This window comes from Vicia villosa, linkage group LG4, assembly GCF_029867415.1.
Source record: "Vicia villosa cultivar HV-30 ecotype Madison, WI linkage group LG4, Vvil1.0, whole genome shotgun sequence".
NCBI lineage: Eukaryota > Viridiplantae > Streptophyta > Magnoliopsida > Fabales > Fabaceae > Vicia > Vicia villosa.
In genome coordinates this window covers 14,152,031-14,168,277 of record NC_081183.1, presented here as the reverse complement: position 1 = coordinate 14,168,277, position 16,247 = coordinate 14,152,031, and the positions used below count along the sequence as shown (strand labels likewise).

The 16,247-nt window shown below is 37.8% G+C and overlaps 1 protein-coding gene across 1 annotated transcript; it reads left to right on the top strand.

Annotated features, from left to right (window-relative positions):
- The first annotated feature begins 1,715 nt into the window (after positions 1-1,715).
- Positions 1,716-15,366, top strand: LOC131596796 (metal tolerance protein 4-like). Its single transcript, XM_058869535.1, has 4 exons — positions 1,716-1,874; positions 14,612-14,814; positions 14,906-15,083; positions 15,163-15,366. Exons 1-4 carry the CDS (start codon positions 1,716-1,718, stop codon positions 15,325-15,327), a joined length of 705 nt encoding a protein of 234 aa, XP_058725518.1. The 3' UTR covers positions 15,328-15,366.
- Positions 15,367-16,247: the final 881 nt, after the last annotated feature.

Genomic DNA, 16,247 nt, shown 5'->3' with positions numbered 1-16,247 from the left:
ACACAACTTATTAAATTAGTACGGATGTTTGTCACTTTTTAACTTCTTGTTTGGCAAATGATTTTAATGCAATAATTGATCTTGTACCAAACAGTTCTATAGAGTCCAAAATCCAATGAGTAAGCAAACGGCTATTGAATATAAAACTTAGCTAACGGCTATTAAAAGATTTTTTCTAGCTCAAAAGGCAAGTAAACAACACTTCTTCTAAATTTTCTTTACACAGTTTCATCAAACCGTCAACATTCCTCATCACACTCATTATAAAAGTATCCTTCTTGTCTTCTCTCTCAAACCGATGAAACAGTTGCGATAGGTAACGAATCTAACGTTACTGCAGTTTACATCGTCGACGAAAATACTCCGGCAAAAACGATGGTTATCGAAGTCCCCGATGACTCTGATCTCGTTCCGAGCTTGAAGAAGAACCTGAAGGTATCTTCATATAACAGTTTATCTGGTTTCATTGTGTTTGTCAAAATCATGCAACGAACGGTTAATGATATATTTTGTTTTAGGTATTTCTAGAAACATGATTTATATATAAAATGATTTTTTTTTTTGTTAAATTTGTTTGGCTTAATTGCAATTTTGGTCCCCCTATTTTGTCTTTTTTTTTTATTTTAGTCCCCTCATTTTTAAAACCACGATTTTGGTCCCCCTTTTGAATTTTCTATTGAAAAAGAGACAGAAATAGGGACTAATTTTGCAGAAAAAACAAAATAAGGGGACGAAAATTGCACAGAAAACTTAAAAAGGGGACTAAAATAGTGATTTTTAAAATAGAGGGATCAAAATCAAGAAAAAGACAAAACAGATGGACTAAAATTGCAATTAAGCCAATTTGTTTAGTATTTTAATTTAGTTTGTGTGTGTTGCCATCAGATATTTATTGTTCATTGTTTGAGAGAATTAAGTACATATTTTTATTTATGTGGTGGTTGATATTAATGAATGGTTTTTATTTCTATACTGATATGATGTTCATTACTAGTATGTTAGCTTTTTCCCTTAATTCTTTTATATGAAGTTTGTTCAGTTTTTTAATATCATTTTTAAAATCCTTCTCAGATTGGAGTTGTAACAGAGGAGAGAAAAGGAAAATTAATTGTGTGAGACAATTTCTTCATGATCTCAATTTACTTTACAATAAATTTGAACTCAATTGGTCTATCTATTTTTTATGTAACTGACATGTCCTAGTGTCTAATAGTGTCTATTTAATTAACATAGTAGAACTAAAATGTTAAAACACTAAAATCTAATTAGTCTAACACTAATACAAATAAGTATTTAATATGATAACTATTTTCAATCAACCAAAAATCTAGGAAAAATTTAAGAAACATTATGCCTTATAAACTAGAGAAAAAACCATCTTAAATATAATTTTTTTCCGATTTAATAATAGCTCATTTAAGATTTTTTTTTTAATTCAAATTTACTTAATTAATTTATAGTTAATTGATACTTTATAAACTACTTTTCTAAAAACTAATTATATTTATAATAAAAAATTTAAATTAATTTATTCTTACTATTTATTAGGTAAATACTTTGTTACCCTTTAAATTTAATTGAACATATATCTATTATCTATTCAAACAATTTTGTTTTATTTTATTTTAAAATCAAATCAATTTCTATTAAATGTACGTGTACTCAATTAAAATTGATGGATACCAAAATTATATAACTTTTACAAATGACAATTCATGATAGAATATGACGCCATTAAAGATGATGATAAAGAGGAAGTGAATTTCATGGTAGAATTTGACGCCATTGAAGATAATGATAAAGAGGAATTGGCTCAACAAGAAAGAGCAATGAAGATTTCAAACTATGCAAATATAGTTTTGTTGATATTGAAGGTATGTTTTATGGGTGGTTAAATGGTGAACTATACGTACTATTGCAATAATATTGCAAGTTAAATAAAGTATTAATATACTAATTTAATTAATCTATAATTATGTCTTATCCCAAATAAATACTTAAACCATTACATTGTGCAAGCTGGAAAAGAAGTATCAGTCTAAGCTGAACAAAGTTCTCCAGCAACAAGAGCTTGTTTGGGTTCAAAGGTCCATTTATTGAGTAACTGAATATTAGATAGGATCTAAAAGTTATGAGAAGAGAGTACAGTTGCAGTATATATAATTGCATCACTAAGAAAGTATCAAACAAAAAAATAGGGGCATGAGAAAACTGTGAAGAGTGGCATACCACGTGCTTCATATGAAAGGAAAAATAATAAAACAATACAAAAAGAAAATACTAATTATATTGAACACACAATATCCAAATAATAATTTGATAGCCTTCCTCAAACTGCAGCATGATAAATGTTTAACATGTTAAGTTTTGAGATGAAGTAATGGAACTTAGGTGGAGGAAGAGTCTTTGTGAGGAAGTTTGCAAGCTGCTCAGAAGATGAGATGGGGAGAAGTTTGAGAATTCCTTTATGCACTTTCTCACGCACAAGATGACAATCTATTTCCAAGTGTTTCGTTCTCTCATGAAAAATCAGGTTTGACGCTATGTGAATTGCACTTTGATTATCACAATACAATGCGGGAATCTTGGTGCACGACATATTTAGGTCCTTAAGCAAATATAACAACCACTGTATTTCACACGCAGCGGATGATAAGGCTCGATATTCTGCCTCAGACGAGGACTTTGACACAGTGGGTTGTTTCTTCGCCCGCCAGGATATCAAGGATTTTCCTAGAAAGAAGCAATGGTCAGAAATGGAGCGTCGTGTGTCCAAACAACCTGCCCACTCTGCATCCGAGTAGCCAAGAAGTTGTAAGTTAGAATTTCTGTCAAAGAAAATACCACGACCAGGATTTTGCTTGAGATACCTCACCACTCTGCACGCTGCTTTGTAATGTGTTGCAGTAGGTGAGTGCATAAATTGACTCAGCTGTTGAGAAGCAAAAGTGATATTTGGCCTTGTTGTGTTCAAGTAAAGAAGCTTGCCAACTAATCTTTTGTATGAAGAGATGTCCTCAAGAGGTGTTGAATTATCATTACGCAACTTGATTGAGGTGTCGAGAGGAGTGGAAGCCGGCTCGGAACCAAGTAAACCAGAATCATTGAGAAGTTCCAGACAGTATTTCCTTTGTGAAATTGTAATTCCAGCCTTTGAATGAGCCACTTCTAATCCAAGGAAATACTTCAACTGCCCAAGATATTTTATTTTAAAAGCATCATTAAGAATAAGCTTGATTCTCTCAAACTCGTTTAAAGAATTCCCTGCAAGGATCGCATCATCTACATATACTAGAAGAGTATTAAAGGAATTATCTTCGCACATAGTAAATAAATAATAGTCAGAAGTGGATTGGGTATAGCCTTCCTTAAGAAGTAAGTGAGTTAGCTTTTCGTACCATTTACGACTTGCTTGTTTGAGACCATACAAACTTTTCAACAATTTGCAAACCATATGAGTTTTTGCCCCCTGCACACCTTCTGGAACGGTCATAGAAACATCCTCCTGAAGGTCGCCATGAAGAAACGCGTTGTTCATGTCTAATTGATGGAGGTGCCAGTTCTGAATGGCTGCAATGGCAAGCAAGATCTTGCCTTATACCTCTCAATGGTGCCATCTGATTTATACTTGATCTTGTAAATCCACTTGTTACCAATAGGTTTCACTCCATGTGGAAGATCAACAAGAATCCAAGTCCCATTTTTGTGAATGGCATCTAATTCGACATTCATAGCTTCTAACCAACAAGGGGAATTTGATGCCTCTAAATAAGATTATGGCTCAGTGGTGTGTGCGATAGACATACTAAATGCCTTGTGAGAAGGAGACAAGTGTGTAAATGAATGAAAAGAAGAGAGAGGATACAAACTACCTGAAGCGACATGGACATTTGAGGAACTTGATGGAGTATCACACACATAATATGACAAATAAGAGCGAGGTTTTCTTTGTCTTACTGGTATTGATAGGCTGACAGATGGACTGTCAGAGCTAGGGAACTCCTTTTCTTGGGTTGGAACAGGACTTAAAGGTGTAACAGGGTGAGATGATGGAATTGGATCAGGTTGTGAGGGTTGGTTTGAAGGTAATGTCAAAGAAAAATCAGTGGCAGTAGGAAGGTCTGGTTCAGTGGCTAAGGGACTAGGTGAGTGGTATTGCCACTGACTGGTGGTATGGGGGGACTGATAAGGCAAGATGTGCTCATGGAAGGTAGTGTTTCTAGAAATAAAAATATCTCTGTTGTGCAGATCATAGAGAATGGCTCCTTTCACTCCAGTTTTGTATCCGAGGAACACACATTTCCTGGCTCTATGATCTAGTTTGGTTCTGCCAGAATATAGAGTTGAGGCATACACAAGGGAGCCAAAGACTTTTAAAGAATGAAGGTCAAGATGGTGATTGTGGAGAAGAAAGTATGGGGACCTGTTTTTGAGAATTTTACTAGGTACCCTGTTTATTATGAACACAGCATGAGATACTACGTAACTCCAAAAAGGTTTTGGTAATTTTGCCTGAAAAAGGATAGCCCTTCCTACATTGAGGATATGTTAGTGTTTTCGTTCAACTCTCCCATTTTGTTGGGGAGTTTCAACACAACTAGTGTTGAAACTCAGGTCCGTTATCGGTTCTTACAGTTTTAACAGAGTGAATATGTTGGGTTTCAATTTGTTTGATGAAATTTTTGACATGTTCCCTTGTTTCACTTTTATGTTTCATCAAAATTATCCATGTATATCTAGTATTATCATCCACAGCAGTAAGAAAATAACTATGGTTACAAACAGATGGAGTTGAAATGGGGCCCCAAATATCAAAGTGAATAAGATCATAAGGTTGTAAAGCATTGTTTGTACTATCAGGGAAAGGAGATTTTCTGTGTTTATCAAAATAGAAAATATCACATACAGCCTGTTTATCACTAATAACAAAAGGAAATTGTTCTTTTAGGGTTAACAATCTAGAGTGGGAAAGATGCCCTAGTCTAAAGTGCCACAAAGCACTATGTGGTATGTGGAGAGTGTTTATGGTTGAGATGGGCTCCTTGTTTGTCATGATAAGGTAGTATAATCCATCAAGTTTGTCAGCTGAACCAATCATCCTCAAGGATTTATGTTCCTGAATAAGACACTTCAAACCAGCAAAAGACACCAAACAATTTAAATTATGGCACAATTCAGAAACAGAAATCAAATTAATATTAAAATCAGGCACATACAAGACATTTGAAATAATGAAACCAGGTGAGAATGTGACAGTGCCCGTGATTTTTGTGACAGTATGTTGTCCATTAGGTAGCTTTATGATTATTGGGTTGATTTCATTAGAAGAACGAAACCAGTGTAGTGATGAGCATATGTGGTGACTAGCCCCTTAATCTATGATCCAAGAGCCAAGATTTGTGTTGTGACCTGAAGAATGAAAACAAGATACACTATGAACAGAAAATTTACTTGGATAATCAGTTGGTGTAAGACCGGCTGAAGGGAATGAGCGAACCTGATTAGAGGCAACATTTCCAAGTTGTTGATTGAGACCAAAACTTTGAAGTAGATGGATATGCTTCTCATACTGCTCAGGGGACAAAGAAGGAGTATTATTGTTGTTGTCATGCCTTGCATTAGAAACAACAAATGCGCTACCTTCACTTGAATTACCATGGGAACTGGAAGAGGTAGACCTCTGCAAATGGGGAGGCAATCCATGCTTCTTGTAACAAGTGTCAATGGTGTGGCCGGTCCTGTTACAGTGGGTGCAGATACGAGGTTTGGGCTTGGTGGGGAATTTTCCAGTTCTCTGATTGGATTTCTTTGTCTCAGAGACGTTGATGAGGGCCTTAGAGTCATTAGAAACAGTGGGAATCTGTCGCTCATGTTGAAGTATCATGGAGAAGATTTTGTTGATGGGTGGCAAGGGGTCAAGTAGAAGAATCTGAGATTTCACGATCCCAAAATAGTCATTGAGACCAGTAATAAAATGCATCGAATGGAGGAGTTAATGGTTCCTGCGAGCTGTGCGCATAGCCTCGCACCCACATTTGACACGACATGTACAAGTAGGAACAGGCATGTAGATCTCAAGTTCTTCCCAAAGAATTTTAAGATCAGAGAAGAATTCAGTTACCGTACGAGAGTCCTGCCGGAGTGAATAGATCTCTTGTTGAAGCTCAGAAATTCAAACCAGATCCCCTTGTGAAAAGCGTTCCTTCAAATCGAGCCAAACATCAGCAGCGTTTTCCATGAAAACAATTGACTGCACGGTGGAAGGATCGACGGAATTCGTTATCCAGGAATGAATGAGCATATTGCAATTGTTCCAAGGATGATACAACAAATCAAAAGGATCGCTCGCCATGGGAATAGAACCATCGAGAAACTCAAATTTCATCTTCGCACCAAGGGTGCGACGCATAGATCTAGCCCAAGAGTGATAGTTTGAAGCAGTCAAAACAGGGGTGATGGAGACAGACGAAGGATCGTCACTAGGATGAACATAAAAGGGACTAATTTGATCCAAAATTGGATCAGTGGGTTGTGGGCGTGGCGGCATAGTGAACAATGAAGAAGAAGGAAGAAAACCTAGATCGAAAAAGCAAATGATACCATATTAAGTAACTGAATATGAAATAGGATCTAAAAGCTATTCTTCATTCATTGATGATGAGAAGAGAGTACAGTTGCAGTATATATAACTGCATCACTAAGAGAGTATCAAATAGAAAAATAGGGGCATGAGAAAAGTGTGAAGAGTGGCATACCACGTGTTTCATATGAAAAGAAAAATAATAAAACAATACAAAAATAAAATACTAATTATATTGAACACACAATATCCAAATAATAATTTGATATTGTGTGTTCAATATTTCTATTTAGATTCTAGAGTGCATAACATGGATAAAAGGATACTCTTATTTTATAAAACATTAATATTTTATTTACATTATCTTATAATAAGAGTAACATGGATAAAGAGAAAGACTATTTTTTTTATTTCTGTTTAGATTCTAGAGTGCATAACATGGATAAAAAAAACTCAAAGTAATTATACTTAAAAAATATTATGCAGAAGTTGGTGTAGGCACACAAAGAATAATAATAGAAACGTATTAATAAGTCTATCAATTATTAAAATTGTAATTTTATTTTTAGCTTACTTAGAAATTCAAATTTCAGAATAAATAGGATAGAAAAAAATTGAAAGTGATTTAAAAATTAAACTTATAATTAATTGATTTAAGCTATTCAGTTGTTTGTCTTATTGATTTTCTAATTATGCCATTAGAAAAAGAGTTAAATTTGTGTTGAAGTTATGGGGAAAAACCTGATTAGGAAACCACAGCCACATTGTAAAGGACACCTTATGTATCCAATTTATTAGGTGTACAGTACTGTTTCGTTTTGTATCTTAGTATCTGGATATGGTTAGTTTGTGAAAAAGACAATTCATGCCCACCCTAGATTCTAGGATGATGATTTCTATGTCAAATAACTAATCAAACTTCAATTATATTTAATTCAACGATCATTAATTATTAATAAAAAAATTGACAAAATACCCTTTTAAGTCTCTTTTAGGTCTCTTAACTCCTCAAAATATGTCATTTTAGTCCTTTTTGTCATATTAGTGATTGATTTAACAACTAATTTTTGAGTTTTCTGTCGCTAATATGACAAAAAGAACTAAAATGACACCTTTTGAAGAGTTAATGACCAATATGACACTTTTTGAAGTTAAGGGACCAAAATGAACCCCGAGGTTAACATAAGGGGAAAAAAAAGTAATTTGTCAAAAATTCAATATACAATTATAGGTTATAATTAGTTGGAAATAAAGTAATTAGGCCCAAATCAGATAAATATTTATCTTAATCCAAGTAAAAGGATGCTCCTCCAAACAAAGCTCTGTGAGGTTATAGTCACAAACGACTTGACGGAATCCAACACATAACCAATTTGGGTGAGGGTGATTTCCATGCTTATCTTGTTGGGACAACAAGTCGTTGAAATCACCGATAATGCATTAAGGAATATTCTACATATCCCGAAGATTACGTAACATGTCACACGATTGTTGACGACGATTACGCTCCGGAAAGTCATAAAAACAAGTGAGTCGCCATGTACCTCTAGCATTATCTTGGATGAGAATGTTTACAAAGTTCCTCAAGAAATTTAAAAGGTTTTTTCTTTACCCACCTCCCTATGGGGGGTCACCCCCAACGAAAACCCCAGTTTACCCCTACTTCGGAAATGAACTTCCGAAGTATTTTTTTTTAAAAATTTTCTCAGACTTCGGAAGTTCATCTCCGAAAACACCAAATGGGGGGTGTTTTCAGAGATGTACTTCCGAAAACACTTTTTTTCAGATTTTGGGGGGTTTCGGAAATGAACTTCCGAATTATGCAGAAACTGTGTTTTTTTATGTTTTTGGAAACAGCCTCGTATTTTTAATTAAAGGAAGACGGCAAATAAAATAAGCGATATATAAACAGAAAATACTAATATACTAATATGATAAGAATAGTAATATATACAAACCAATCCGATCCAAATCCAAATAAGAATAGTGTACGAAAGATACAAACCGATCCGCCCAAGCATCTTTATCCGCTGGCAGATCGGCAGGAGATCAATGGCGTGGTCATCCTCGGCCTGCTGGTTCTCCAGGATCTCCTCGTGTGCTGGCCTAGGAGCGCCGGGAGCGTCGGGTGTCAGCAGAGGATGGGACACCCGGTAGAACCATGTGACGTACCCCTCCACACAGTGCTAGTCCTGGGTGATTCGAATGCGACGATACTCCTCCGGTACCACATGATGCTCCCAATCCTCAAATATGGCAGTGAGCTGCACTCTGGTCACTGTGTCGGGAGCAGCCTCAAAAGGTGACCTGGGTATCATCTGCACAAATCCGAACTGCCGCATGCACCGCTCAGGGAGATACCGGACCATGATGTTGGTCCCGCATGCCAACCAGCCAGAATATAAAGATATACCGTCAAAGGGGACAACCTGAGTGTAGTCGCTGAATGGCCTCCAGGTGACGTCATCGTGCATCGTGCGGTCCAGGTACCCACGGTATGGTCTCACCGCATTGTTCCCCCTCTGGAGAACGTATCTGGCGGCCCTGGGCATGGCGTCAATGTACTGAGGATCAATGTGAAAGCCGTGGATCCGGGAGAAGTAAGAGATGATCTAGCTCTGAAACATAAATAAATACGAAACATAAGTAAATACGAAACACAAATACGAAATATAAATAAATACGGAACAATTAAAATGAAACGTACCGTGAGTAGTGTGCAGGATCTAGTCAACTGCCTCGTCCTCTAGTTGGAGGCCTCATTCAGCTTCTGGTATAGGTATGCCAGAGTAGCTGCCCCCCAGTTCCACTGGTGAACGGTGGTCAAGTCCATGAAGTAGCGGAGGTAGGTCACGTCGACGTATCTCGCACTCTTGTCCACAAAGATCGCAGCGCCTACCACATGCATGTACCAGCACCGGAGAGCGCAACCACGGTGATAATGTGTAAATAGCTGTCACCCGCATCCTCGGCCTCGGCCGCCGCCACCAGGTGGTGCTCAAAATAGCGGCTCAGTATGGTGAACCGGATATGAGGCCCAGATGTCGTGAAGTACTCAAAGTCAGCAAATTCGGGCTCCATACCCAAATAGAGCGCCATCCACTCAGTGGCTTCGACCCTCTGGATCCGGGAGTGGGTCAACAGCGCCCCCCTGATCGGCAGGTGGAGAAGACACTGCACATCATGCAAGGTGATCGTCATCTCCCCAACCGGCAAGTGGAAAGAAGACGTCTCCTTGTGCCACCGCTCCACAAAAGTCCCCTGCATGCCGTGGCTGATGGTGGTGTACCCCGTCATGCAGAGCCCACTAAGCCCTGAAGCTTTCACCGAGTCGTTAAACCACTCAGCAGTCGGTTTAAACAGACTGAAAATCTTTCGGGCGTGGTTCACCATTTTCAACGGCCCTCTCTCCTGTTACAAAAAAACAAATAAAAAAGCATGTTAAATAGACCGGTTAAATAGACCGGTTAATAAAATATTGAATAAACGTCTAAATTATAAACGGTTAAATAATGTAGTCGGGCAAATTATAAAAAATACCTCTCCCTCCCAGATACGCCGAGCGACGTGATCGCGGTAGGTAAGCAGCACTGAAGTGTCATTGGGCCCTCCCGGGAAGCCCTCCTCCTGCTCATCCTCCTCCCCGAGTGGAGGGTCAACATCCGGTACCTCCTCCGCCTCGTAGTATGGCACTGCCACCACCTCCTCCTCCTCCTCTCGCTGGCTAGAAGAAGATACCCGAGCCAGACGACTCCTCGATCCAGATGTAGAGGTACCCTCGTCCATCTCCACGGGAACTCGCACACGTCGTCCCTGGCCATGCCCCCGTCCCTATGTCGATGCCAGCTGCGCCGCCGCCTGCTCGCGTCTAGCCGACGCAGTCTGGGTCTCTCTACCCTGTCTGATGCGTGCTATGTTGTCTGACATGTTCCTGAAAACAATTAAAATCGATTAATATGCGAGACAACAAAAAGAACTAAAAAAAATTGAACTTCTGATACAATTCGGAAGTTCATTTCCGAAACTGGGAATGGAGGTGTTTTCGGAAATGAACTTCCGAAACACCCCTGCGCAGAAGTTTTCTGCAACTTCTATGGCAGACCCCAAAATCAAACTTCAAACCTATGTTTACACAATCTAAACATCCTAAATATAAGTACAAACCTAACCTAATACATTTTTTGCTATTTGTAAACACCCTAATATAAATTTTAATCATAGATCTTAAAATCAAAATGCTTACCGATTGAATAGATTGGAGGGCTTTTGAATGTAGTAGAGCAACTAGATGTGGAATATAATGTAGCCTTGGAAGTGGTTTCCATAAAAATCTCTTTGGGTTGAGTATTAAGTTGATTTAGGGTAAATGAATTGGGGGAGGGGGCTGTTTTGCTAAATCTGCAAAACGCGCAGTATTTCGAAAGTTCATTTCCGAAATGGTGTTTTCAGAAATGAACTTCCGAAATAAGACAATTTTTTCAAAAAAAAAGGCGCTTTCGGAGATGCATTTCCGAAAACACCTTTTTCTTGCATTTTGGAAATGCATTTCCGAAGTCAGGGGTAGTTTGGGTTTTTCACCAGAGGTGACCTAGAAGGTTGGGAGGTCTATAAAGAAATTTTCATTTAGAATTTGAGACTAAATGTTATCTTTCCATAAGACAACAAGACCCCCACTTTTGCCTTCGACATCAACCGCTAAACACGAACTATACTGCAACATCACTCTAATGCCTTCTAACTTCTGAGACTTAGCTAACGTCTCCGAGAGAAAGAGAACATCAGGTTGATTCTTTTGAGACAACTTTCACAAATTCGGAATTTCCTTCGGGCTACTCAATCCCCAGCAATTCCAACTCAATATTTTCATGAGTCTCGACAAAAAGGATAATTTTTAGTTGTATCATTGTTGCCACTACTGTTGGTATTTTCTCGCCTCCTCTTTCGTTCCAAATGTTCCTCACTATTCACCTGAAGAACCGACTCGTGTACCACCTTGGGCCTGTAGTTGAAGACTTCCATAATTGTTATTGACTTTCGGATTATGGCTATGTTGAACAGGATTGGGTGAAGGTGGAATCATACTCTCTTTACTGTGAATATTATGACCTGGTTTAGCATGGGAGATTTTTGGTTTAAACTTATGTTGTTTAGGATTAAGGACAAAAGGGGTAGGAATGATATTATAGGCATTAGTCTTATTTTCTGAGTTGTTAAAATTGGAAATCTGCGTACCAAAACTAGCATTATGGCTAAGAGCATCTCCAATGATGCAACTTACATTTGAGTTCTTTATGGGACCCATTAAGCCACATCATATTAAAAGAATTTATTTAATTTTAACTTTAATAAAAATCTGATATGGGTCCCACAACTCTACCTCATAACTTGATTTGATTGGGTACTACAATCTTTTAGTTGTTGCATTGCAATGCAACTCTATTATGACATGGCAAATTTTTTAAATATTTAATTATTAAATTCATGGTATAGGTGGAGAACTCAATAGAAGAAACTACCATTGAAGATGGTCTAAGTGACTTTGAACTAAAAGCAAAAATAATTGGGCCAGGTGTAGCTTGAGTGAATGGACTGGGTGTAAGCGAATTAGTAAGCAGTGGCCCCTATCATAATGACCCTTTAGTGGGGAGAACTGTTGGTGCCAGATAGGAATTATAACCGATTTAGTGTTACAGGCCAACATGACTTCAGTATCTTTTATTTTATTCTGGAATATTCCTACATCAAGTGAGGTAATGACGATATCAAGGATAGTGTCGGTTTGTCCCCCAGGCTGTTTCAGAGAAAATCATTGTCAATAATTGATGATGGTTACTGGCGTTATTATTTATAGGCAATCATGGACAATCAAGGTATGTGGGTCCTGTGCAGATTGATTGAGAATTTCACTTCCCAGCCCAACGATTGGTGTAACACCCCGATATCCGCTGCACGCATCAACCGTGTCGGCCAACCGAGCATGTTACCCGGCTTAATCAATAATCCCCCCTAGGTCCGCTTATCGGCTGCCCAGGAAATATTGTTTTTGCCTCCCGCAGGAATCGAACCATGTACCTAGGGGATAAGTACATATTCATAGCAATTCCTGCTACCAATTGAGCTAGTAGCTCAAGTGGTAGCAGGAATTGCTATGAATATGTACTTATCCCCTAGGTACATGGTTCGATTCCTGCGGGAGGCAAAAACAATATTTCCTGGGCAGCCGATAAGCGGACCTAGGGGGGATTATTGATTAAGCCGGTAACATGCTCGGTTGGCCGACACGGTTGATGCGTGCAGCGGATATCGGGGTGTTACATTAAAAATCAAGTGGTAGCAGGAATTGCTATGAATATGTACTTAACCCCTAGGTACATGGTTCGATTCCCGCGGGAGGCAAAAACAATATTTCCTAGGCAGCCGATAAGCGGACCTAGGGGGGATTATTGATTAAGCCGGTAACATGCTCGGTTGGCCGACACGGTTGATGCGTGCAGCGGATATCGGGGTGTTACAATTGGTGCTTCACGCACCAGATTTTCAGTTGTACTTGATGTATAGGAACTAGTCAATTATCTTGATATCATACTTCCGTTGTTTCTTCTCATATATATTCTTAATACATACGAACAAGCGCTTACACCGTTATCTTCCGCCACAACAGAACGAACTTCACACTTTTGCTTCGAGTGCCTAAGAATGCCGCACACAAAGCAAAATAAACTGAGTATTTTATATTTGAAGATTACCGTACACCACTCTTCGCCTTTATTCTTAACTTTTGTTTTCTTCTTCAAAGGCTGTCATACATCGACCTTCACCCTAAACCTCATGTACTGCCTCCAAAAACTATAATTATTATTTTTATCATACTCCATAAATGTTCCGATAAAATTGGCTATGGTATTCCCCACCCTCTCGTGCATCAACCCAGCTGGAAGATTATGAATCTGGACTCAAAAGTCAACATGATTAAGCGGTATATTCTCAATTTGGACCTCCAATTGCTCCTTTTCCATGATCAAAATATGGCCATCAAAAGTCCAGGGACCACCTTCCAAGGCAAACTCCATATCCAATTTAAATAGACGTGGCATGTTTTTTTAAACAACCCACACAAGTTTCATATACATACTGCAATTTTATATAAAAAAAATCTAAAGAGAATTACCTTCATTTTCTTTAACGGTGCGAAACCAATTGGTGATTGTCTAAACTGCAAGTAAAATAGCTCCAACAAGATCAATCCACCAATAACATTTATCCCCAAGAATAGCCGCAACTAATCCAACCACATTTGTGACCACATCAAATTAATGATCATGTATGTTGACATTCTCTTAATGTTGTATTGTATTTACTTAATTCAAGAAAACAGACATAAAAATAGAGGGACACTTAAATTTGCATAGGTACGAACAATCTTGTTACCCAAGCTTCTGCAATAAAGCCAAAGCATCAGCTTCACCACAATCGCAAACATCATAATTGAGCACAACCATACTTGTTGTTCCTCCGTCATCTTTTCACTAGGACTATTTCTTATAAGTTTATCTACTTCCGTAACTAGCACTTGAAATCCTGTAACAAAATCAAATATATGTATCATTCTAAGCCTTTCCATGTCATCATAAGAGGAAATTCTTCATAGAAGTTAGGAATATAGTTGACTCACCAAGTGTGGCCATGATGGCGGCAAAAACAAGGATGCCCAATGGCTGAACCCTAAGCTTTCCAATGGAATATTGATAGATGTTTAGATTCTTCATTGCTAAGTGGGTGTACCACAGTATACCCCTGGACATCAGATCAAGCACTGAATCCAAAGTTGATGCTGCTATAGCTATTGATCCACTTCGTACCGTGGCATAAATCTACACATCAATAACTTGTGTTATTTAAAGATTAAAATACAAACACCCAGTTGAAATATTAAACTTGATTTGGGCCTAAATTTATACCCAAATCAAGTTTAATATCTCAACAGGGTGTTAGTATTTTAATCTTTAAATAACACAAGTTATTGATGTGTAGATTTATGCCACGGTACGGAGTGGATTAATAGCTATAGCAGCATCAACTTTGGATTCAGTGCTTGATCTAATGTCTGGGGGTATACTGTGGTACACCCATTTAGAAATGAAGAATCTAAACATCTATCACTATCCCATTAGAAAGCTTAGGATTCGTCCATTGGGCATCCTTGTTTTTGCCGCCATCATGGCCACACTTGGTGAGTAACCTATATTCCTAACTTCTATGAAGAATTTACTCTTATGATGACATGAAAAGGCTTACAATGATACATATATTTGATTTCGTTACAAGATTTCAAGTGCTATTTACAGCAGTAGATAAACTTATAAGAAATAGTCCTAGTGAAAAGATGACGGAGGAACAACAAGTATGGTTGTGCTCAATTATGATGTTTGCGATTGCGATGAAGCTTATGCTTTGGCTTTACTACAGAAGCTCGGGTAACAAGATTGTTCGTACCTATGCATATGTAAGTGGTCCTCTACTTTGATGTCTGATTTCTTGAATTAAGTAAATACAATGCAACATTAAAAAATGTCAACATGCAGGATCACTACTTTGATGTGGTCACAAATGTGGTTGGATTAGTTGCGGTTATTCTTGGGGATAAATGTTATTGGTGGATTGATCTTGTTGGAGCTATTTTACATCCAGTTTACACAATCACCAATTGGTCTCGCACCGTCAAAGAAAATGAAGGTAATTCTCATTAGATTTTTTTATATAAAATTGCAGTATGTATATGAAACATGTGTGGGTTGTTTAAAAAACCATGTCATTTATATTTAAATCGGATATGGAGTCTGCCTTGAAAGGTGGTCCCTGGACTTTCGATGGCCATATTTTGATCATGGAAAAGGAGCAATTAGGGGTCCAGATTGAGAATATACCGCTTAATCATGTTGACTTTTGAGTCTTGATTCATAATCTTCCAGCTGAGTTGATGCACGAGAGGGTGGGGAAGACCATAGCCAATTTATTGGAACATTTGTGGAGTATGATAAAAATAATAATTATAGTTTCTGGAGGCAGAAACATGAGGTTAAGCGTGAAGGTCAATGTATGACAGCCTTTGAAGAAGCAAACAAGAGTTAAGAATAAAGGCGGAGAGTGGTGTACGGTAATCTTCAAATATAAAATACTCGGTTTATTTTGCTTTGTGTGCGGAATTCTTAGGCACTCAGAGCAAAAGTGTGAAGTTCGTTTTGTTGTGGCGGAAGATAACGGTGTAAGCGCTTGTTCGTTTGTATTAAGAGCAGATTTGCGAAGAAAATATAGAAGTGTAAAAACTGTCATATTTCCATTAAATCCTAATTTATATTCAATTTGTTTAAAAATAATTAATTAGTTATTTACTTTATTGTAAAATGTATAGACAAAAATAAAAATTGAGAAAGGAGTGATTGTTAAACTTCTAAACTATGAGAAACCAATATTTATAAATATGAGTTGAAAGCTCTCAGTGTTAATCAAAAACCCTAATCCTAATCTCTAACCTTCCCTTGGAGACCAAGAAACACCGTCCTTCACCACTTGAAGAACCACCCTCCGCCTCTTTATCCCCCGAGGAGGAGGATTCATCTAAAGCTTCAGGAGGATTCATCTGAATCTTCTTCAGAAGAAGAAGCAGAGG